Here is a 25,479-nt window from a genome sequence, read left to right as displayed (position 1 = left end):
GCCCCCCAGTGGGGACCCCCACCCTGATCCAGGACCCCCTTCAGGGCAAACCAGCCAGCCCCCACCCATGCGGCTCTGTGTGTGGCAGGGGGCAGGGCCACAAGCTCCCTATCGGCCTTGCTCTGCTCCTGACAGGGGAAAGCACTCCAACCCCCTGATCGGCCCTGCTCTGTGGGTGATAGAGGGCGGCGCCCCAACCCCCCCACCCCACGGGCCCTGCTCTGTGTGTGATGCGGTAGAGCCATAACCTCTCCATCGGCCCTGCCCTGAGTGTGACAGTGGCGGCGCCCCAACCCCCTGATGGGCCCTGCTCTGTGTGTGACAGGGGGCAGCGCCCCAACCCCCCGATTGGCCCTGCTCTGTGCTTGACGGGGTGGCGCCGCAACCTTCCCATCGACCCTGCCTTGAGTGTGACAGGGGGCGGTGCCCCACACCCCCATTCGGCCCTACCCTGAGCGTGACTGAGGGTGGCATCGCAACCTCCCAATCCGCCCTGCTCTGTGCATGACAGGGGGCAGCGCCCCAACTCCCCAATCGGCCCCGCTCTGAGCCAGACCAGGGGCTGCACCTAGGGATTAGGCCTGCCCTCTGCCACCCGGGAGCAGGCCTCAGCCAGCAGGGCGTTATCTCCCATGGGGTCCCAGACTGTGAGAGGGCATAGGCCAGGCTGAGGGACCACCCCCCCACCCCAAGTGCACAACTTTTTGTGCACTAGGCCTCTAGTAATAATAATAATAATAGCTCCCACTAACATAGCACTTCCTGAACGCACCACGTTAAGAGTTTTACATGTATGTATTAATTTAATGCTTATAATAGCCCCAGAGGGTAGGTAGTATTAACCCCATTTTACAGATGAGAAACTGAGGCATAGGGAGGTTGAGTGGTACATTACCCAAGGTGCATGGCTGCGAAGTGGGGATACCAGGATATAAACAGCCTGATTCCGGAGACTGTGCTCTTACTCATCGCATGTGTCACACCAGGGGCGTGGGTGGATTGAGGGGTGGGTGAATGGCTGGGTAAAGCAGAGATGCTGTTTAAGAACACAAAAACCTCTGCGGTTGATTTGTCCTGGTGAAAAATCAATCACAGACTGAAAAACTGTAGCTCAGCCAATGTGAGATGGTTTTCCAAGTCCTGACAGATGGGTACACATGCGAAGCCAGCATGTCATTGACCCCTGGAAATCTACACGAAGGAAACACACTCCAATAGAGACTGGTGTACCAAAATGTATGTGATAGTATCACTTCACAGCAACAATGTTAGGATTAATCTGAATGTCCCCAAATAAGGGAAAAACTAAATGAGTACATCCATTTATATTATGTAGCCATTAAAATTATGTTTTCAAATAATATTTAATGATATGGATAATGCTCATAATATAATTTTTAAAAGGATTCAAAGTTAATATCAAAATGTTAATTCTTATCTCAGAATGGTATGAATACAGATGATTTTCATTTTTTTCTTTGTACCTTTTTCCAAAGAACTAAAAAAAAATTTATTACTTTTATTATCAGAAAATTAGAATCATAGACTTAACAAATTTGTTCTCAAGAAAATCATATAATGTGATTACAAAGGTTTGAAAAATTGAAGGTTCCCAGTATGTTGAATGGGTAGAAGAATATTCTTATGCATAGTGGGTAGGAGAAAAGATTGGTATAAAACTATTTGGAAGGTATTTTGGCCATATCTATCCATATATGTCTTTATTCTGTTCTTAGGACTTTATCCCACAGATACCCTTGCAGAAGTATTAAAAGTTATGTCATCCTTTCAGCCCTTTTCATAAAGAACATCTTAATGACAGAGTGAGAGAATGAACTTTATAAACACTGGAAAAACAATAGCCAGAATAAGCTGAAGGTTGTAGTTCCTATAGTTTATCACCCAAATTTGAGGACTACTATTACTTCTAGAAAAGTATATAATTATGAGTTGCTGCACTAAGTAGCCTCCATGCATTATTGCATCTAGATCTCATAGCAAACTTGTTCATTCATTTGTATTCATTCATTCAGTGAATATTTTTGAGGCTCTACTGTATGCTAGGCACTGTTCGAGGCACTGGAGATTCATTCTCTAGTGAACAAAACAAAGTCCCACCCTCTCATAGATCTTACATAATAGTAGATAACAGTAGTGGTGGCAGACAATAAACAAATTATCCTATATAATAAAGAGCTAATATGCTAATTAGACCAAATAGCAGAATGACTGTCCGAACCACCTTCTGGATGAAGCCAGGGCTGCAAGGGCTGAGCCCCTTGCACAAATTTTGTGCATTGGGCCTCTAGTATATTAATATAATGCCGGGTAGAGTAAATGCCATTGAGGCATTGGAGTTGAAAGGGAAGGTCTCTGAAACCTGAAAAAATGGAGTAAGCAAGTCTAGAGATCTGGGACGACCATTCTGGGAGGTAGGGAAACAAATGCAAAGGCCCTGAGGCAGGCCCAGGCTTGGTGAGGTCAGGGACCACAGGTCAGCATGGCTGTAGTGAGTAGAAGGAGAGAGGAGAAGGAAGTTGGGTTTTATTTTATTGTGATGGGAAGCCATTGAAGACTTTGAGCAGGAGCTACACGAAGTCAAATACTCTGCCCATTTCAAACTCAGTCGCCTGAGTATCTCTTTAACTCAGCGGTTCTGAACCTGTGGGCCGCGACCCCTTTGGCAGTCCAACGACCCTTTCACAGGGGTCGCCTAAGACCATCCTGCATATCGGATATTTACATAACGATTTATAACAGTAGCAACATTACAGTTATGAAGTAGCAACGAAAATAATTTTATGGTTGGGTCACAACATGAGGAACTGTATTTAAAGGGCCAGAAGGTTGAGAACCACTGCCCTAAGGTCTCTTGGTCCTCTCCCTTAGGCATGATGCACTCCCCTGGGTTTGACGGGAACAGCAGCCTCAGCCTGCAGATGCTGATGAACGCGGACAGCCTGTACACGGCAGCGCACTGCGCTCTGCTCCTCAACCTGAAGCTCTCCCATGGCGACTACTACCGGAAGCGGCCAGCCCTGGCGCCTGGCATGATGGTGAGTGTGCGCCGTCCACCCTGACCCTGCGAGGACAGGCGGTGACCTCTGGGCTGGAATGCTGAGCGTCAGTGCCCTGTGAGGGGTGGCGCTGTGGAGGGTAGAAAAAGATGTGAAGGTTTGTACCGCGCAGTGAGCGCAGGCTCCAGAGAGTGCAGGACCCCAAGTCCCTGGACACGGCTGCCTGCCAACGGCCCAGTCATTTCATTGGGTGGCATTATTCAACACACACACAAGACATGTTCCAAAACTCATGATCAGCAGGTTAAGTAGCAGCAGAAGGTGTGCAGGGAATGGCCCCCTTTGCTGAAAATGAAGGTGTCTTTCACAAAAACTTTTCATTGTCTTCCAAAATGTGCCTAGACCTCCGCGGGTGACCCGGAGCTAAGCTTACTCATTGTCAACAACAAAGCTGCTCCTGTAAGGTCTGGGGGAGAGGGATGGTGCTTATCCTGTGGTCGGATCTCCTGCCCCAGCCAGCCACTCTGTGGTGTCCCCTAATGTCCGTTCCTACGCCTAATCCATGGAGCTGCGTGAACGGTATCAGCGATCGTTTGCTGATAAAGTGTAGGTTCCCCAGGATCAGTGATGGCTTCATGCATGTAAGTATCTCTTGAAACACCCATGAATTTTCAGGGGGCTCATTCCACTCAGCTGCTGCTGTTGGGCAGCAAGAAGAAGCCCTGTTCTGATAAGTTTTAATCCTCCCGCACATCAGAGAGTAAAAAATATAAAATGCAGTGTTCCTAATCCTTCAGCAGGCTTTCTTAAAAAGATATAAATGAAAGGAACTTCATGAAGTTTAGGGCTTCTCCATCTCCCACCCGCAATCAACAGGTTTTGCTTTTCCTTACAAGCAGTGGTTCAGGGAACGTGGGGAGTGAAGAGGCAGCGGAGGAGCCTGTTTGCTCGCAGGGGGTCTGATTTGGTCGTTTCCTCCTGTGATCTTCCCTGTAGAAAGAGTTCATGAAGCAGGTCCAGACCAGCGGGGTGCTGATGATCTTCTCCCAGGCCTGGATCGAGGAACTCTACCATCAGGTGCTCGACAGGAACATGCTGGGAGAGGCCGGCTACTGGGGCAGCCCCGAGGACAACAGCCTTCCGCTCATCACCATGCTGACCGGTCGGTGGCCCCTCACACAGCTCCATGCCACTCGGGTGGGAGGGCTCCCTCTTCAAATCCCCTTTCAGAGCAGTAGCGGTGTTTGATTCAAGCAGACCTTAAAATGGCACCCACAAGACTGCCATTGGTGGTGACAATTGGAGAGAAGTGTCATGAATTCACCTCACAAGAGTGTCCTGTCCTTTTTCCCTGTGGGCCTCTGCGCAGCTCACTGTGCCACACTAGATAAGGACTTACTTAGCACCTATGCCTATTGGTGGAAAACTGTAGGCCTCTTCTGGGATATGAAGTACTTTCTGGGCACGCAGCCCAGAATTATTCCTGGAAATTCTCACGTACTAGTAGATACTATTATCTGTATTGTGCTATATAGCCTTCAGTGCCAGTAATGTAGAATGATTTATTTTAAACTTGGCTTCATTCGCATTTCTTGTCCATATCAGAGGTCCTCCCCTCTTTTCCCAGTGGCACCAGAATTAAAAATGATGTCAAGTTGCCTGGCCAGAGTGGCTCAGTTGGTTGAAGCTTGTCCCGTGCACCGAAAGCTTGTGGGTTTGATTCCCAGTCGGGGTGGGGCACATATAGGAGGCAACTGATTGATGTTTCTCTCACAGAGATGTTTCTCTCTCTCTCTCTCTCTCTCTCTCTCTCTCTCTCTCTCTCTCTCTCTCTCTCTCTCTCTCTCTCTCTCTCTCTCTCTCTCTTCCCCCCTTTCTCTCTCTCCCTTCCTCTCTCTCTAAAGTCAATAAGACATATCCTCGAGTGAGGATTTAAAAAAAATTTAATGTCAAGTAGTTGCCCAGCATCTCTGTCTTCAGTGTCCAGAGTTTTTAAAACCCTACTTAACTATTAGAAATTTCACATGAGAGCATTGCGGAGTATGGTCATAAAGAAAATTTGGGGCAAAAGCAGCCATTTATGATGTCAGGTAAAGGTCAGGAGGGCTCAAAAGTTTGGTCTAGTCATTAGTAACCTTGATAAATTAGCTCTCCAGGCTTGTCCTGTATTTGATCTGAGTTGCCAGTCTGATTTCTGAGCTGAGCGATGCCGTCCTGGCTCCAGCTGATAGGTTATGTAGAGGGTGGCCCCACATAGCCACCTTCCTGCCCTCTCTGTAGTGCCACATGTCCTCACACAGCTTCCCGTGGCTCTGCACCGGGCAGGGCACACTGACAGGAAGGAGCAGGACTGGGCTGGGGCAGCACGGTCCAGCTAGGAGGCAGGATCTGTTGTCTAAAGGTGTGTTATGTTGCCTGTGGTTGGTATTGGAGGCTCTCACAGACATGGCGGTGTTGGCGACTGGCAGGTGAAATCCAGCAATGAGCAATTTTGGGGTCTATTTAGGAATCAGACAGGGGATCAAAGCATAGAGTGAGGTCTCTCTGCAGCAAGCAGAGTCCTGGTCATTGTCTGGTATTTGGAACTTGGATTCCAGAACTAGGATGGAATTTGGGGGAAGCAAAGCTAGGTCCTAAGCCATGAGGATCAGGATCACTGGACAAGTGAGCAATTTATGTTTTATTAATCATGATAACAGTTACATCCATTTGAAAAATACAAATTCTTCAATATGTGAGACATTTATTCATTCTACCCATAAGTAGTCCTTGGTTTCCATCTGTTTCATAAACCCCCTTCAAGTGGGGGGTTAAAGGTACTCGCCAGAGCTTAGAGTGCCCTTGGAATTTGGGTGGGGATCCTAAGCCTGCCAGGTTTAATTTTAAAAGACCATAGTTTGTGCCAAAATTAATCTCTTACCTGAACCTTAATAAAAGGAGTCATTCAGCAGATGTAGAAATGAACAAATAACAAGCTATTCATAGTCACCATATTCATCAATCATCACTGTTAATCAGCCATCTCTTTTATAATAGAACAGTAAGCTTAATTGCAATGTCCCTAGGAAAGTTATCTAACTTTAGATGAATGATAGAAAAGCAGCTTTTCATAAGAATTGGACAAAATTAGGCTCTGTGATTCTTTGTAGAAAATTCCAGTTACTGAATGACAAGTGAATTTGAGCAGCAATTAACCTAGAGCTTGGAAACTTCCATCTCATCTTTTCATTATGTGCCAGGAAAAGCTATAGCAGCCATCTGATTATCAACACTGTCCTAACTGTGGCCATTCCTGATGTCGTGTCAAAGTGCCCTATATAATTGTGGAATCTTGGTGGTCAGATCAACTTGGCATTACTTGAATTCATCAATCCTTTACCTAGCACACTGGAAACATGATAACTTTCATAAGTGGCCATTTCTGGTGAATGTCATTAGACTGACCACACGTCATATTAATTTCAGTGAAACTGGTCTGTTCCCACTTCGGTTGTAATGTAGATTTTTCCCTGCCTTCCTCCCCTGATTTTATTGAGATATAATTGACATATGATACTATATGAGTCCAAGATGTACACATAATGATTTGATATATGTCTGTATTGTACAGTGATCACCATAATAAATTTAATGTACATCAGTCACCTCACGTAGTTACAATTTTTTTTTCTTGTGATGAGAACTTTTAAGATCTACCCTCTTAGCAACTTTCAAAGAAATGTGTTTCCAGAAGTCTCTAGGCTTCTTGGAGTCACTATAAGACTCAAAAATATAATTAAATCATTTTCAAACACCATCCTGTTGGGTTGAGGGTGAAGTCCAGGAGTAAACCTATGCTACTCTCTTTTCCCATTGCGTTCAGCTGTGCTAGTTGCTGCATTCAAGTACATATGCTTCCACTCCATGGTCACTTCCTCAGTGCTTACTTCCTGTTTACTGAGGAACTTGGGGCCCTGAGGATGGAGTACCTGCCTCCAGGCTACCAGGCTGACTTAATTCAGGGCCAAGGCTGAAGCCCTGCATTCTCAACCCCAAGCCAGTTCCTTCTTGCCAGCATGTTAGGGATTGGTTTGTTGAGCTCAATTTGTAGATGAGAGTTTAACAAAAATTTAAACAAGGTACATTAGGATCCCATATTGAGCTGGAGTGTGGTGTCATGGAAAGAGGCCTAGATGGGAGTCAGAAGATGTGACTACTGAACCTAAATCCTTCCTTGACCAGCCTCCTGGCCTGGGTAGTTGATCTACTTTGAGTATTTATTTCCTCCTCTTTGACATAGGAAAAACAATACCTACTCTGCCCATATACCTGAAGTTGTTGGGAAAAATCTAATGAAAAAAATGTTGCGTCCTCACACTTTGAAAATTGTAAAGTATTATTATTGTTAAGATGTTATTATAATACTATGAAGTCAGGTTATACAATTATCTCACCAAAGAGGTTTATTTTATTTTTCATATTTATGAGGAAGCTCTGAAAGACAAATCCATGTTGAGATATCCTGTGTATATATAAAACTTGGGGATAATACCAGTGTTTTGAACAAAACTATTCAAAGATCATACTATTCTAAAAAAAATAAATTTTTAACAACAGAAATAGCAGTCTATCTTTTTTTTTTCAATTAAAAAAATATACAGCAGCCTAAAGCAGAATGCTCTGGCAATGAAAGAAAACTGTACTGAATGAAACAAAATTTTTAATATTTTGATAAAAGTTTGCTGCATACTTGTTATGTAACAGATCCAAGGGATGTTTATTGGGGGGAAAATAAATACTGTGGTGGCCGCTTGTTTTTGACTGGACTGTGCCATTCAGGGAAAACGCTGCTGTTTTTCTTCGGCAGATATTGATGGCTTGGAGAGCAGCGCGATTGGGGGCCAGCTGATGGCCTCTGCTTCTGCAGAGTCTCCTTTCACCCAGAGCAGGAGGATCGATGACTCCACAGTAGCAGGTAAGGGCCTTGAGTTTATGAATATACATACATCACATGTGGCACTAGCAATTAAATCATTATTGGCAGTTTCCAGGGCTGACATAAATGAATTAAGGTTTTGTCTTTGCAGAACAAGTGCCTGGTGGAAGTTACTTAGCATCATCCAGCCGGCGATGGAACATTCATTATTTATAAGCACAAAGTGCAATCCATTAAACTCTATTTCCTGTAGTAGAATTGCACACAGCTCAGCATCGCCGTCTTGATGGTCAAAGAATCCTGTGCTGTCATTCATTGCCAGGTTGTTTTTGTCTCCAAAACGTGACCCATGCCCCTTCACATTCTAGGGGTGGCATTTGCTCGCTATATCCTGGTCGGCTGCTGGAAGAACTTGATCGATACTTTATCAACTCCCCTGACTGGCCGCATGGCCGGGAGCTCCAAAGGGCTGGCCTTCATTCTAGGAGCTGAAGGCATCAAAGAGCAGAACCAGAAAGAACGCGACGCCATCTGCATGAGCCTGGATGGGCTGCGGAAAGCGGCGCGGCTGAGCTGTGCTCTAGGTACTGGTGGGGGGAGAATTTGTGACCCATGGCCTGAGGGGTGTACCTGTGGAACACACTGGGAATGGCCTAGTGGGAAACAAGTCTTTTAGGAGAGTTCTGCCAGGTGGGTGGCTAGAGAGTAGACTCAGTTAAGGGGTAACTTGTTTGTTTCCTCTAAAGGAGTGGCCGCTAACTGCGCCTCGGCCCTTGCCCAAATGGCAGCTGCCTCCTGTGTCCAGGAAGAGAAAGAGGACAAGGAAGTCCAAGAACCCAGTGATGCCATAGCACAAGGTAACAGCTGACAGGCCAAGCTCGCCTGGTGTCTTATGTGGGGCGCGCACACGCATGCACGTGCAAGAGCAGGCACTCCTGTCCATTCTGGGTGTGAAACATGGCATAGGTTTACCACTAATCGTGAGAGCCCGCTGGTTCGTAGGCTTGGGTCTGTTTTACAGGGGTGATCTAACCGACTGCTTACAGCGGAGGTGGGGAACGTCTGGCTGGCAGGCCGTATAAGGCCCATGAAATCCTTTGGTCTGGCCCTGCCAACGCCTTAGGGGTGAGTTAATTAAATGTTTGACCAAATATACCAGGTTAATTTTTACACTGATAATTTTGTATCGCCCATGAATGATGTTATAAATATCCAAATGACCCTTGGCATAAAATAGGTTCCCCACCCCTGGCTTACAGAGATCCCTCTGAATACCAGAGACATAATGGCCTCTGGCAGTCAGGAAAGCTCACTTGGCTGCTAACAGGTGTTGTGTAGGACACCAGAGGTCCACCAGCTGAGCTAGTCAAACCTCTGTCGTCATCTGGCCACTGGCTTGGCACTTCACAGAGTGCACATTTGAGGACATTGTAGGTTACAGCGGAGAAGGTGGTGTGGCCAGTTTTCTGAAGGGGGAAATCAAACAGATGGAGGAACTCCCTGAGAGGAGGCACAGGAAGACATTGCTCTTGTCAGAGAAAAACTTGAGCTTTGTGAACTCAGAAGAGAGTTGGTTTTTATTTAATCAGTTGGTTAATGAAGTGGGTAATTATCTAAGTACTAGAGGCCCGATGTACTAATTCATGCACCAATGGGGTCCCTCGGCCTGGCCTGCGGGATCAGGCCAAAACTGGCTCTCTGACATCCCCCGAGAGGTCCCGGATTGCAAGAGGGTGCAGGCCAGGCCGAGGAGTCATACTGGTGCACATTCGGGGCTGGGGAGGGACCGAGGGAGGGCTCCAGGGCACGTCTGGCCAGTCTTGCTCAGTCCCGATTGGCTGGACCCCAGCAGCAAGCTAACCTATCGGTCAGAGCCTCTGCCCCCTGATGGTCAGTGCACGTCATAGTAACTGGTCAACCGGTCAGCTGCCCCCTGGTGGTCAGTGCACGTAATAGGAAGCGGTTGAGAGACCTTAGCATATCATTAGCATATTATTCTTTGATTGGTTGAATGGATGACCGGATGAGAGGACACTTAGCATATTAGGCTTTTATTGTATAGGATAAGGAAAGAAAATGGCTTTCCTAATGAAGAAATGGCAAACAGTCAATAGAAGGGCAAAATCGGAAGCTTGGTCCAATGTATGCGAATGCTATGTATCAGGTATATACTATAAAGTAAGCTAGTGACAGGAACATTGGGCACATTTTTAAAAGCTGAGAAAAACAGACTGGCCACTGTTCCTCAAACTTGAACGTTATATATAGATCCATATGAAAGCAAAGCAGTGCTCACAGATCCCAGTATTAACTGGAAAAGGGTATCACAATTGTACTTAATATGCACAACCATAAATTATATAAAAATTCTTACATTTAAAGCTTTACAACTTCAAAATGAAAACTAATATTCAAATTATATGCAAATAAAAAAATCACTATCAGATGCATGTCACAAATGATGCTTTGCTAAAAGTCAATTTCTTCGACTTCCTCTGACATGAGCGTGCTCTATTTCTGGGTTCTGGCTCATCACTCATTGTCCCACCAGGGCTGTCTTCCAACAATTTGACACCCTTATTCATGGAGAATGTCATCGTTTGGCCTTGTCTTGGCATTTAGCATAATTGACATCTTAAGTCACCTTCTGCATCCTTTCTCATTAATATTCTACAATAAAAATTATTACTTGAAGGTCACAAATATAAATGTAAACTCAGGGAATGAAATGATATGGTAATTTTTAGATATAAAGCAGCCATTGTGACATGCAGAGCATAATACATAGGTTGCTTTGGGTGATCATCATCATGAAGGCGTAACATTAAATCTCAGAGAGAACTTGCAGAACATTAAGAATCCTCCCATATTATTACTTTGAGTACACAGGGGCAGGGGAGGGTCTGGGCCCAGATCGCTTTAGCTGGGGTCAGCACATGAAGCCTGATCCAGAGCCCAGGGGTGGGCCTGGAGGAGCTGCACCCACCAGCTCAGATTCCATCCAACTTCTGATGTCACAGAGCTGGAGTCTCCAGTGTCGGTGGGGCCCGAGGGCTAAGGAACTTGCATGATGAACCACAGGGACCTGCCATTGAGGAACTTGCTGCCAGTGTTGTCTTCTGTTTCCCTTTGCCCTTGCATGATAGCACATTTCTTCCTCTCCATCCATTCTCTCTCCCTTTCTGTCTCCCTCACTCAGAATGCTATTTTAATGAATGTCTTTCTGGCACAGTGAAACTAAAAGTGGAGCAGAAACTGGAGCAGATCGGGAAGCTGCAGGGGGTGTGGCTGCACACAGCCCACGTCTTGTGCATGGACGCCATCCTCAGTGTAGGCTTGGAGATGGGAAGCCACAACCCGGACTGCTGGCCACACGTGTTCAGGTGCTTGGCGGGATCCCCACCCCGCATGGCACCCACCCTGCCATGGCATCCTGGGGGTGATGGAAGGGGTAAACTCCAGGGTCTGCAGCCCTTAAACAGAGGGAATAGTTCGAGAGTTTGGGTAAACCCCAAGTGAGAGATTAAAAAGAGAAGAGAGACCAGGGGCCAAAGTGATAGGATTCACAAGATTATAAATAGATTATTGACATTGTCTAGGAGAGGCAGATGTGTTTTTACAAAGGAAGAAAAGCCAATTTCTTAAATAGTGGATGATAAAAGCCATGTCAGTTAATGAATACTATGCGGATCTAAAAGCTGGCCATGTGTCAGCAATATAATATTGCCGCACGTTTGTTAATGTCTTCTCCATTTAAAGAAGGATGTTGGATAGCTTACATGGAGACACAAAATACAAGAGGGGAGAGAGGCGGGGAGATGGCTATCCTCAGAGGAAGGAGGAAATTGGGGAGCACTGTAACACTAGCTGAATTTCCTTTGTGTCTCAGTGTGGGATTTGCAGAGCTGGTCCGATGGAGCTGCGACTTTACCAGCTGCTTGTGTGTGACTCTCTCTAGGGTGTGTGAGTATGTGGGCACGCTGGAGCACACCCACTTCCGCGATGGCACCTCTCAGCCCCCCCTGACCATCAGCCAGCCCCAGAAGGCCCCCGGAGGCTCTGGACTCCTCGGGGACCTGGAGTGTGAAGGCTCGCCCCCGGAGCAGAGCCCGGAGCAGGAGAGCTCCCTGCGTGCCGCCCCGGTCATTCAGCCCCTCTCCATCCAAGAACTCATCAGGGAAGGCAGCCGCGGCCGGGCCTCCGACTTCCGCGGGGGCAGCCTCATGACCGGCAGCAGCGCCGCCAAGGCTGTGCTCACGCTGTCCACGCAGGCCGACAGGTGTGTGCACCCCTCCTCCCCACCCCCCAGAAAGGCCGCTCGCCACGGAGCACCCATCGCCTGTTGGCAACCTCACATCCATCTCTTCTGGTCTCAGAATCACTCCCAGGACAACCTGATTTGTTCACCAGTCATTTAAACCTCTTCATTTTTCTCAAACATAGCTCTGTCTCCTGCCACGCCCACACTTAGACTGGCCTGTTGTCTGATGACTAATTGGAGGCCCTGGCGGCAGGCTGCCTGGACTCCCGGACTCCAGGCAACTTCACCTCTGCATCTTGGAATCGGGTCATGAAGTAGCTCTCTCACAGGGTAGCCGCGAGGTTCAGTTAATCAGGACACTTGAAGTACTGAGGACAGAGCTTGGCAAACAGTAAAAATCCACTCTTTTTATGATAATTAATATTTTAACATCCCACACCCGGAGTGTGATATATTATGAAGTGATGCCTAAAACCACGTTAAGTTTGAGAGGGGAAAATCAGCGATAAGTCCAGCTGTGTGTTGACACTTAGATGTTGAAAGTGCTTTTGGTCACCAGTCCCATGTTCTACCACCTCACTTCACTCTCCAGACTTGGTGGTTGTGCCCTGACCACCCAGCACAGGTGCAGTGGGGTTTATGAGGTGAGGACGGACAGCCAGGGGGTGCAGGGGAGGAAGTGCACCCACTGGCTGGGGCTCTGGACACCCAGCCTTTCCTTGCTCTGACACCAACCAGCTGCAAGGTCGTGCCTGTCGAAATAGTTGCCCTGAGACTCAGTTTCCCGCTTCATCTACTAGCCCCGTACATGTACTAACTCAGTACAACAGTCCCCCTTTTTCCTGTTTGTCCGACACGGTGGCTGTGCAAGTATTTTGGGGTCTGGATACAGGTGTCAGGTGGGATATACCCTTCACCGCTGTTGTTTCTTACAAGGAAAGAAGTGGTTCATGAGCTACAAAGTCTAAATGGTATTAAAACTAGAATCACAAAACAGCAAGAAAAGTGTTTGCTACAATGGTTTGCGAATGAGTTCACTGGTCTGTGTCTCATGTTACTCCTTCAACGGGGGCTTGTTGTTTGGTTTCTCTTAGAGACACTCCCTTACCCAGCACGTGGCACCCCACGGGGCTGCTTGCCCTCGGGTGTCACCGCAGGATTGGAGGGTAGGCATTGGGGAACCCAGTGCAGGGGGAGGCTGGCTCATCTCATTCTTCATGTGGCCACACAGACCGAATTTGGTTCTAACATTCCGATTACCAGTGAGCCTGTGATCCCCCTCAGCCCTGCTGCCTGCGCTCACCCCTCCTCCCTAACTCCTGCTGGAATGTCTGTGCCCAGCTGAGTGGAAAACAAGAGAACCTTCAAGGTCCGTTATGTGAGGGAATATTCATTATCCCAGTAGATCCTGGAGCTTCCACCGTGTCCTGGGCCCCGGTGCCTGAGTTGGAGGGGATGAGGACAGTCCCTGCACTCAGGGAGCTTACAGGAAGGGATTTCCTCCTCTTGTATCCTTGGAGCCATGCCCAGTGTTATACTCATCAATGTAGTCCATCAAAAGCCTTAATTAATTTGCTTTAATATAGCTTATGAGCTTGAAGCTAATTCTAAGGATTCCATCCCCAGGTGTTCATTTTCTGGGAGCGGTACTTTGCCATCTTTCAACTTCTTGCCAATGTCTGAACTATGCCTTGGGGCACCAAGATTCTTTTTTTAAATATGTTCTGTGCCCTTCAAATTAAACTCTCAGCATTAGAGCATACTCGTACACAGTCATTAATAAAATAGCATACATTGTATTAATCACATCTAACAAAATTACCATAATCATTTTGCCATAAAGGCTTTGCTGGATTGTTTCCAAGTAACAAATCTCTTTGTTTCATCCAGGCTCTTTGAAGATGCTATAGATAAGTTGAACCTCATGGCTTTGGGAGGTTTTCTGTACCAGCTGAAGAAAGCATCGCAGTCCCAGCTTTTCCATTCTGTTACGGACACAGTTGATTACTCGCTGGCAATGCCAGGTAATTCTTTCCCCAAAGAAACCGTGCCGTGAGATAAGCAGGAAGCAGCCCAGACCTCTGACACCAGCACCCTGCCTGCAGACTTGACTCCACACTCCCTTCGCACAGGGTCCCCTGGCTCCTTTGTCGGCTAGTATTAGGGCATGATGTGTGTGTGTAGGTGAGGGGTTGGGATTGTTCTTTGTGAATGCAAATGTCACTGCTGCCACTGTTGCAGGCATTGCCGCTGGACCTGGGCTAGGTTGTCCTGCTAAGTTTTGGGCTTGTGATGACAGAGGAATTATATGGCTACAGAGTGCAGAGAGCTCTCATGAGGGTGGGAACCCTTTTCCATATCAAAAACCACACCACTCGCCTCAATCCAGGCAACTTGCAGACGCCACTACTGATTCCAAACTGGACGGTGGGGCATCAACAGAAGCCTCATGCCACTCCTAGGAAAACTGCTCGCAGGGCACACCCTTTACTGATGGGCCACTGTCACTGTTTTCGCGCAGGAGAGAGCAGATGAAGGCCAGCCTGTGGAAGAGGGAACAATGGTACTGAATTGTCCCCTGGTCTCAGATGGGTGGCAGGCTGCCCCTACGCGCAGCTGTCCACCAGCTGCTGGGTGGTTGTGCTGAAACAGGGAGCACCTTGTCCCGCTGAGTCCAGGCAGAGGCACAGAGCCCTGTGGCCGGTTGGGCTGCACAACCTCAGGCCCCTTCCATCTTTAGGAATCTGAATTTCAAAGTGTAATATATTTGGCCTCTTGATCCTTACTGCAGATTCTAATTTGAGAACTGCCATCCTTTCCCCACTATTTTTTTCTTTATTGATTAAGATATTACATATGCGTCCTTATCCCCCGCATTGCCCCCCCCCCCATCCCACTCCCTGTTCTTGCCCTCACTCCCCTGGTGTCTGCATCCATTGGTTAGGCCTGTCTGCATGCATACAAGTCCTTTGGTTGATCTCTCCCCCTTCCCCCCACCGTCCCCTACCTTCCCCACTAGTTTTTAATGGGCTTTAAAACCTTAGCTGTATAAAGCCAGCCTTCCAGAACCTCAGCCCCCCAGGGCATCTCTGAGCCCAGGGAAACCTTCTGAGTCTTTGGCACTGGAGAAACCAGCAGACCCTGAGCCTATAAAAAGCAATGAGCAGGGTCAGGAGGAGGCTGCAGACCCAGGCAGAGGGAGCACTGGCCTTTAAGTCAGTCAGATGTGAGTCCAGATGCTGCCTTCATTATTTACCAGATGCAGCATCTTAGAAAAATCAGCTCATCTTTCTAAGTTTACTAACCTGTTTACTAACCTGTAAAATGGCAGTAATTACATTTACTTCTTAAGGTTTGTTCTCAAAATTAAAATGGTTAAAGATGCAACGAACCAACACAAAGCCTGAGGCGGAGTAAGCATTCCATAAATGTCAGTGGTTATTATTACTGTCATTTTGAAGTGTATTTGATATGGCAAGACTAATTAGAAGCATTTTGGTTGGGAGAGCCTGATAGTGAGCATTTTGTAGGCCGTAAAGGCGAAGCAACAGGACATGAGCAAGAAGGGAGTGGGGCAGACTAAGGTAACAGTGGCAAAGAAGTAGCAAGCGATCAGAGTGGGCAGGGACGGTACGGAAGTGAAACAGGCCGCACAGCATGTTGTTGGGTAGCAAATGGGCCTGACTTGCTTGGCAAGGGCTTCGGCGTGGCCACTAAGGGTTGGCCAAGGGAACGATGACCATGAAGAATGACGATCACCACAGTCATGATCATAGCCAAGATTGTGGGTCAGGTAGTATGTGTCTGCATTAAGCACTTTATGAGTATTGTTACTTTTGATCCTTAAAATAACTTTAAGAAACAGGTTCTATTATCCCCACTTTTACAGTGAGAAACCGTGGATCGGAGACATGAATCTCTGGTCCAATGTAACCCAACTACTAAATGGTGAAGAGAAGATTTGAGCCCAGGCAGCCTGACTTCCCAGGCCTCCTACTTCACCACTGCGTCTTCACTCTCCCTAATCTACAAGCACTGTTCACACTGTCATGGCAGCCACTGGGAAGGTAGTGGCGAGCAGGAGAGGTGCGCCCGGCTCCTCTCTTCTCTTGGGTAGCACTCACCGAATCATCCTGCTGGCCCGAGCACAGTTCTTTCCTTTTCGTCCTCTCTCTGTGCTTGAACAGGCAAACCCTTCCTGAGTTTGGGCGTTATGGCTTCTGTGGTCTTCTCTTCTGTAGGAGAAGTGAAGTCCACCCAAGACCGGAAATGTGCCCTCCACCTGTTCCGCCTCGGAGACGCCATGCTGAGGATCGTGCGCAGCAAGGCCAGGCCGCTGCTCCACGTGATGCGCTGCTGGAGCCTGGTGGCCCCGCACCTGGTGGAGGTGAGTCCCTGGGAGTGGGCGGCTCGGGGACTCCTTCAGCAGAGCCAGCACCGGGGGCGCCAATCAGTGTGTGGCACGGAGCGCTGTGGCCACAATACACTGAGAAGGTTCCCATCATCTGGTCCCAGCATCATAGTTCTGTGATTATACCTCGTGGCAATTGAAGCATCACCCCAAAGGGCAGCGCTGCCCTGGTCTCATCCAGACCCTCTTTACAATTCGGCGAGGTGCCTTCCACAGCCAGTTTTCATTCGTGACGACCTGGTGTCGACCTGAGTCTGACGCTTTATTTTTATACACGACTATAGCAGTGCCTTTTGTTCCTGTCAGTCTCTCTCTCCTAATAGCTAACTATATTCTGGGCAGTGACCTCTAGGTCAGAGAACCATACCGAGTTTTCCAACAAAATTAGTACCGGTACCCCCTTCACTCTCCAAAGGAAAGCAGTTCATTTGATACATTTTATGGCAACTCACCATCTCAGTGCATGATGACTGGCTACTGCTAAATTGGTGGGAAAATTGTTGCCCTGTTTTACAATAACTATTCTTAGTAGCTCTTTAATGCCTATCGGGTAGAGATGTCTTACCTGGTAGAGATATTTTGGGAGCTTAATTCACTAACCTGAGAGCCTTCTGGTAAGGAAAGGGAGTGGAAAATAATAGCTTATGGAGAAGCAGTATGTTAGTTATCTACTACACTTTAATAAAGCATCTCCCAAACCAAGTGATTTAGAACAATAGGCATTTAGTTAACTCAGGATGCCCTGGGTCAGGTGTGTGAGCTGGGCTCAGACGGCACTTCTCCGGTCTCAGCCAGGCTTGGCAGATCTCAGCTGGCCTCCCGTCACCTGTGGCCAGCTGGTCCGCGATGGCCTTGATTGGGACGGCTGGAGAATGGGCGCTCTCCTCCTCCAGCAGATTAGCCCTAGATCGTTCTCATGGCATTTTTAGAATTCCCAAGGAAAGCAAGAGGGCAAATCCCAAATCGCAATGACTCTTCAGCTCTCCACTTGTAAAAGATTTGATGTTGTTCAAAGCAAGCCACATATCCAAGCCCAGGGGGAGGGCGAGGAGACTACTACAGGGCCTGGAAACAAGGAGCTCTGGACCAAGGAGAGCATTATCGGTGCAGTTGGCCCCCCTCACTGAGGGACAGATGATTCCTCGGGTCTTTATGTGTTTGGGACACAGTTCACAATGAGCCTCAAGTCAGCATGTTCTACATCACCGAGCAAACTGTCCTATCACCTAAAAAAAAGAAGAAATTACTAGATACTCTCAGTTTCCTAGAAACATTTAAGTGACATTGGAGTTGTGTCTAAGCAGTTTGTTAGATTATTATAAAGACAATTTAGCGTGCTGTTCATGTATCTGTGCCCCTTGAAATGTTTTTTACTGCGACAGAATTGCTGCCTCCACCTCCCTGCAATGAGATGAGTTAGGAAACCTTTGGAAACCAGATTCTTCCTTGCCTGGAGTTCTGATGGTGTTCTCTTCTCTCATGAACTTGCAGGCTGCCTGCCACAAGGAAAGACATGTGTCTCAGAAAGCGGTCTCCTTCATCCATGACATACTGACAGAGGTTCTCACGGACTGGAACGAGCCACCTCATTTCCACTTCAACGAAGCCCTCTTCCGACCCTTTGAGCGGATTATGCAGCTGGAGCTGTGTGACGAGGATGTCCAAGACCAGGTCAGTGTGCCCGGTAACCAGCACGCCGTCATCGTTGCGGCTAGCTCTTCCTGAGTGCACTGGCAGACATTGTTCTATGAATTTTGCATGTTCACCTTTCCACTAATGCTATGTGGAATCTGTGACAAAGAAAGGTGAATCCATTTAGCTGAGGATACACAGTCAGTGCTTGGTGGAACTAGGACTCGAACCTACGCAGTCGGGCTATTCTGGTCTATGCTCTTGTACCTAGTCTACATGAATCATCTCTCTGAAATCTAAATATGTTAAATAAAGACTTAAGCCCTAGCCTGTTTGGCTCAGTGGATAGAGTGTCGGCCTGCAGACTGAAGGCTCCAGGTTCGATTCTGGTCAAGGGCATGTACCTGGGTTGCAGGCTCCTCCCCGGCCGGGGCCCTGGTTGCAGGAGGCTACCAATCGATGTGTCGCTCTCAAGGCAATATTTCTTTCTGTCTTTCCCTCTCTCTTCCACTCTCTCTTAAAATGAATGGAAAATATCCTCAGGTGAGGATTAAAATAAAACGAAAAAAAAGATGGAAGACTTAAAATTGTTTTTAAATACATTGACACTCTGGCAAGGAAGTAAAGAATACTAAGATGCCCACAACTATGTAACAATTGGAAGCCACAGAAGTAAGCAGAGCTTTAAGACGGGGTTTGCCTCGACAGAATTCGTCACGAGGTGAAACTAAGTTCTGCTATCACATTTTTGAGGCCAGAAGAACAGAAAAAATGTTAAATGCAAATCTTTAAAACTGGTGTTCATTCAGACCAAGGTTGCATTACAGATGAACCCAAGTAGCAGCCTCCCTGAAGATAAGATCAGCCTGTTTCTAACACTGGCTCTTAGTAAAGATAAATAAAATAACTCTCCAGGATTAAAATCACAAACCAGCCACTCTGTGGGGGTCAGTGCATGAAATTGCACCACCTGGTGGTCAGAGAAGCTTTGCACAGGCACTGTACAGAGCAATTCCCATCAAAATCCAAGCCGACTTTTTAAAGATATTGGCAAGATGATTCTCAAATTTATATGCATATTCAAGGGATCGGGACTAGAGGAAAACAGATTTGAAAAAGAAGAACAAATTTGAAGAATTTACACTACCCAGTTTCAAAACTTCAGTAGTCAACACAGTGTGGTATTGGCATAAGGATAGACTTATAGTACGATGGAACTTAATAGAGAGTATAGAGATAAATTCTCATATGTATGTTCAATTAATTTTTTACAAAGATGCCACTGGAGTTTGATAGAGAGGATGTTATTTTCAACAAATAGTGTTTGAACATATGCAATAAAAATAAACTACCCTTTTACCTCAACATATACAAAAAAAAATCTCAATATGGATTATAGGCTTAACTGTAAAAGCAAAAACTATAAATATTTCTAGGAGAAAGTATAGGAGATGATCTTTGAGACCTTGGATTAGGCGAAGATTCCTCAGCAATGATACCAGCGTTGTCCATAAAAAGAAAATGTGATGATGCTCACTCCAGGAGCACATGTGAAAACTACAATACAGAGAAGATCAGCACAGCCCCTGCACAAGGATGACATGCAAATTCATGGAACTGTCCATGTTTTGTGCAGTTCCCAAGCATCCTGACCACCCTTTGCTGATTAACACAAATACACATCCAAAAAAATTTTGATGAATTGGGCTTCATTAAAACTTAAAACTTTTGCTCTTCTAACAAAATTGAAAAATAAAGACAAGCCCGAGGCTATGAAAAAGTATTTGCAAATTATAGATCTCAGGAAGGATCTGAATCTAGAATACATAAAGAATTCTAAAAATAGCCCTAGCTGGTTTGGCTCAGTGGATAGAGCAATTGGCCTGCGGACTGAAGGGTCCAGGTTCTATTCTGGTCAAAGGCGCATGCCTGGGTTGCGGGTTCGATCCCCAGTAGGGGGTGTGCAGGAGGCAGCCAATCAATGATTCTCTCTCATCATTGATGTTTCTCTCTCCCTCTCTCCATCTTCCTTCCTCTCTGAAATCAGGAAATATAAAATACAAAAATATATTTTTTTAAAAAGAATTCTAAAAATAATTTTTAAAAAGCCAAGGATGAGAAGACAAAGACCCAATCTAAAAAAAAAGAAAACCACAGTAAAATATTTATAAATGGCTAATAATAAGCTCATGAAAAGTTGCTTAGCAACATGAATCATTAGTAAAATGCCCATTAATGCAATCTGACCGCTTACATAGGTGATTTTTGCATGAGTTTGCCTGGGTTCTGTTATTTCTCTTCACTAAAATTAGCCCAGAAATAGGGAGCAGAAACACATCACCCTTCCCAGAAATTCTCCTGCTTCTTTTAGGAGAAGGGTTTTACATGCCACCCCTTTGCCTCTGCCAGGTCGTCACATCTATTGGTGAGCTGGTTGAAGTGTGCTCCACCCAGATCCAGTCGGGCTGGAGGCCCTTGTTCAGTGCCCTGGAGACGGTGCACAGCGGGGACAAGTCCGAGGTGAAGGAGTACCTAGTTGGTGATTACTCCATGGGTAAGATAGTGTGTGGGTATGATATCCTGAAACTTCACTGAATTCCTCTATTAGTTCTAACAACATTGGTGTGAGTCATTTAAGACTTTCTGCGTATAAGACCATGACATCTGCAGACAGGGAATTGTACCTCTTCCTTTCCAAATTGAGTGCCCTTTATTTCTTTTTCTTGCCTAAGTGCTCTGGAGAGGACTTGAGTAGGAGTGGTGATAGTGGGAAGGATGTGGGGCTGACTTTTGCTATAGAGCATTAGTTCTCTCAGCCCAGTTTCATGCTATCAAAGCAAAGTGAACAATAGGGAAGCCCGGCATTTAGCCGTGCTTTGTCAGTAGGAAATAAGCTGCTGTTGCAGGGACAGGAGTTCTGAGTTCTGCCAGCAGGTGAGAGCCCCGAGCATTGTCAGGCCCTGCTCTTACAGATTGGATGAAAGACTAAGAGACTCCTATTGTTGTCACTTAAACAGATCTGTATTGAGCTAATGCCTGAAGCCAAAATGAAAAATGGGATCCACTTGCTAGAAAGAAGCAGAAAACAATCATAACACAAGCAAATCCAAACCCAGGAGGCTGGGTCTGGATGGAAATGGATGGGCACCCCGACGGCATGCCCAGCAACCGGGGGTATTGTGTCAGGGTCCCCAAGACTGCCTCCAATTTCAGAGACCACCAGAAGGACTCAGCAAATCATCATGCTAAGGTTTATGACATGGCCCAGATTTATTCCACTGTTCACAGCTAAGAAGCAGGGTGGCAGCATAGGAAGGATAAGCCAGATTATAAGGGGGAAAGACAGACCAGATCTGGGGAAACCCCTGTGGGGCTCTCACCCTCCCATGAGGAGTCCCATGGAGCACACTTTTACCCGACAGTGAAAAATGCAGCGAGATGCTATAACGCGTCAGCCCAGGAAAGTGCATTAGAAACCCAGCTGAGGGTGGTCCCGGAGGTACCTTCCAGGTAGCATACACCGAAATGCCTGACTCCCCTACGGGTAGCAGGTGTTCAGAATAAACCACATTGTTTGCACGTCTAGGCACAGTGAACTGCCTTTGTTCGTTAAGTGTTGCCCGGGATTATTCTGAGAGTCAAGTTCCCAGACTCCAGCCGAGGGCCAAGCTTGCAAGCAGGCCTTAAAGGACAGCAGTCTCTGACCTCCTATGTTAATTCTTTTCTGCACAGGTACGAATAAAGTAGTTACTCCATCAGGGATTTAGCTAAACCTTCCCTTCTCTATAATTGTGCAGAGGCCCACGTTTCACTGCCCCATAGACCTGCCCATTGCCTCAGCCCTGCATAAAGCCAGCTTTGCCCGGTCTCTCCCCTGGGCTCTTTGTAGTTTTCCTGCAGCTCCCCCTGCAGGCAAAGCTAAGAAGCACCGCATTGGAGCCAGGACAGTTGTCCATTCAAAAGGCACTGGCTTTTCTTCAAATTTTTCTAAGGCCCTGGGGAAGGTGCCAGGAGTATGGGCTACCTGAAGGGTAGAGACTTCACTTCCTTAAAATTCTATAATCTTCCTCCCTCAGGAAAAGGCCAAGCTCCAGTGTTTGATGTATTTGAAGCTTTTCTCAATACCGACAACATCCAGGTCTTTGCTAATGCCGCCACCAGTTACATCATGTGCCTTATGAAGTTTGTCAAAGGACTGGGTAAGTGGAGTCCTCCTTTCATGCCTTGTGACAGCTGGGGACCCTTTCCTATGTGGCTTTGTAGGGACAGCCCCGGAGACAGGCCCTCTGACTGCCTGGAGCAAGCCAGCAGCCTGGGACAGGAGCAGATGGTGTGTGTGACTTCGTCCACGGCTGGCATTTTTCATTGTGTTCACGGAATAATCTTGTCATGAAGTATGTTTCCTGTTACTTCACAGACCACTGTTTTATTTAAGAAGCTCTAGCTTTGGTATTCCATTGTTCAGTAAAGAGTGGAGTGCCTGCTCCCTGGGCAGGGCAGCTTGTTTGTACTGTGGGATATAAAGATGAATAAAACATGCTTCCTGCCTAGGAGACGCTCTGGGAAACAGACACATAAATCAATAATTACAGTTCAGTAAGATGAGGACTTTCATAGAAGCTTGTGAAGAAAAAAGGCCATTTAAGCTGAAATGAACAGGCAGCTGAGAGGAGGAACTGGGCATGCTTTAGGTTTCTTACAAGGACTGATGTTACCCAGAACTGGATACCCAGGAGAGGAGGTCAGGTGTGGAGGACAGGACTAAGTAATGAATTCTATCTCTGCACATCTGGACATGTTGACTTTCAGTGAAATATTCGAGTGCAGATGCTTCTCTACATGTTAGAAATTTGGGATTTTATCTTAGGGAGTTGAGACCTGAACATAGAGATGCAGGATTAGCAGTGTGCACATGGAGAATATTTAAAACAGGTGGGTCCTAGTTCTTTCTGTGAATTACAAGGTGGAATTACTAGTATTGAGCTGGGGGTACTGGGACGGTCTGAGCCCCCAGCATGCTGGCTGGATACTGCCCCCGGCTCCAGGGGGTACCATCTGTATAGCCTTCGACTTTGAAATACTGTGATCCGCAAACAAGGAAATGAATTTATTTTTAATTCCCACTTGGTTATTTCAACATGAATTTGACCTAGTCTGTATTTTTATACTGTAAGATGTGTTCATCTAAGCCAGGAGTTTGCAAAGTCTGGCCCACAGGCCAAGTCCAATCACCAATAGTTTTATAAATACAGTTTTATTGGAGCACGGCCACGGTCATTCGTCTGTGGCTGTTTTCATGCAGCAGGGGCAGGGTTGAGAAACTGCAGCCAAGACAGTCTGACCTGCAAAGCCTGGAGTATTTCCTGTCTGGCCCCGTACACAAACATTTGCCAATGTCTAAAACATAAGAAATGTTTGTCTTTTCCAAGGAGCCTCTTTGTCTGCATCTGAATGTTAACTAATGCCTAGTAATTATGTCTGTTTACTCACAGGGGAGGGTGCTAGTTGCTACAATTATAGACAATTAGAAACAATTACAGTACTTTTTATTAAAAGTCGAGAAATAGGTTCATTACATGAGAAGAAAAATCATTCTCAACTATTGTTTGCCTATAGAAAATCTAGAAACCCTCTACAGATCTGTAAAAAAAAGAAAAAAGAAAAGAATTTTATTTCAACTCAGTTACGTAGCCTCAATCCCCAAACCCCAGATGTTCAAAATCTTCCCTGAGCTTCATTTATCATCGCCATTTAGTGCTGAGCACCGGCAGCAACATGGGGTCCTTTTCCATGGAGAGAGGCCTGGTGCTGCATGCAGCCCGGCACACGCTGGCCTCCGGGATCGTCCTCATCAGAGCTTCAGAAGTCGCACCGTCAGCAGCGGGCCCCGGGGAGTGAGTCCGTGTGCCCAGGGACAAGAGAACGCTGTTCGGCCACGGCCAGTACTCCGGCAGGATAGAGAGAAAATGCCCATTGTTTGGTAAAAAAGGGGCATTACAAAACAAAATAATCTCAACCACAAAGGATGTGCAGTATGATCCCACCCGTGTTCAATGTGTGCACATACATGCAGGGGACAGAATGAGTGAAAGGATTTTTCTCAGGGTTGTACACGTTAAGTATTTTGTTCGTTTGTTTTAGTAGCTATTGGGTGAGTCAATGCTGTGCGAGTAAACAGGTCTTCTGTTGTAAGGGCATAAACAAGGATAGCTCTGTCTCTGTCCCCCAGGGGAGGTGGACTGTAAGGAGATTGGAGACTGTGTCCCGGGACCAGGGGCCACCGCCCCCGACCTGTGCCTCCCTGCCCTGGATTACCTCCGGCGCTGCTCTCAGGTACGGGGGTGCTCATGCCAAGTCCCGGGCCCTGGAACCTGCCTCGGGAGATGCTTGTGCCTTTGGCTGAGGCCCAGGAGAAGCACTGTCTACTGTCTCTGAGGCGATTGGGACTTAGGTTTGGAGCATAAATGTTTGCCACCCCCCCCCTTCACGAAGGAGAGAGAAAAAGTAATAACCATGTACTAGAACACTCCCCGAGATCTCTGGTGCTTCTCATTTATTCTCAGATGAACTACCATCATCTCTGTATTTGTCAGGCTGTCCAAGGGTGGAGTCATGAGATCCCGGGAGATCTTCCTTATACACCAAAATGGGGAAAGTTCGGGTGCAGCCAGTGAAGAGAGACACAGAAAAAGTAAGAGGGATATATTCAGTCAGGGGCTAGTAGGCAAGTCCAATAAAACATCACCTGTCAGTATGGGCAGTGACCTTAATTATGCTCAGCTCAATAACGCTCTGTCCTTACCCATGATGTCCAGTGCCTGTGGAACAAGACGACATGCTGTCCTTGAAGCCCTTCCTCCCCTCGGCTTCAGTGACACCTCTCTCAGAGAGATTTTCTCCAGTCTTCTCAGCTGGTGTCCCCCAGGCCCCATGTGACATGATTCCAGCTCTCTTTCCACCTCAGATCCTCTCCTCTCACTCATTGTGCTCCAACCGCTCTCCCCTTCTGCCCCTCACATCTGCCTCTCTGATTACACCCAGGGATTTGCTCCTCTCTCTGCCCAGAGTTTTCCCTCCTCAGATCTCTGTATGACACACTTTATCTTCCAAATCTCACTGGAAGCATCGCTTGTCAGAGAAACCAGGCCTTTGGTATCTACCGACTCCCTGCCAACATTCCCCACACACCATGGTCACTCTCTATAGGACCACCTGCCTGATGTTCTCTATAACATTTACGTTA

At 46.8% G+C, this 25,479-nt stretch overlaps 1 protein-coding gene across 1 annotated transcript in view; it reads left to right on the top strand.

Annotated features, from left to right (window-relative positions):
• The window catches only part of ARFGEF3 (ARFGEF family member 3), a 127,273-nt gene that overhangs the window by 82,900 nt on the left and 18,894 nt on the right, over positions 1-25,479 (top strand). The window contains exons 13-25 of the mRNA XM_006776223.2: positions 2,890-3,056; positions 4,014-4,179; positions 7,864-7,971; positions 8,301-8,516; positions 8,679-8,789; positions 11,165-11,315; positions 11,891-12,211; positions 14,084-14,217; positions 16,435-16,580; positions 18,096-18,275; positions 20,646-20,790; positions 22,313-22,435; positions 24,466-24,569. Coding sequence (XP_006776286.1) covers positions 2,890-3,056; positions 4,014-4,179; positions 7,864-7,971; positions 8,301-8,516; positions 8,679-8,789; positions 11,165-11,315; positions 11,891-12,211; positions 14,084-14,217; positions 16,435-16,580; positions 18,096-18,275; positions 20,646-20,790; positions 22,313-22,435; positions 24,466-24,569 — 2,072 coding nt within the window. The remainder of the gene's footprint in view (positions 1-2,889; positions 3,057-4,013; positions 4,180-7,863; positions 7,972-8,300; positions 8,517-8,678; positions 8,790-11,164; positions 11,316-11,890; positions 12,212-14,083; positions 14,218-16,434; positions 16,581-18,095; positions 18,276-20,645; positions 20,791-22,312; positions 22,436-24,465; positions 24,570-25,479) is intronic.

This window comes from Myotis davidii, unplaced genomic scaffold (genome assembly GCF_000327345.1).
Source record: "Myotis davidii unplaced genomic scaffold, ASM32734v1 scaffold266, whole genome shotgun sequence".
Lineage (NCBI taxonomy): Eukaryota > Metazoa > Chordata > Mammalia > Chiroptera > Vespertilionidae > Myotis > Myotis davidii.
This window is presented reverse-complemented; position numbering and strand designations above follow the sequence as displayed.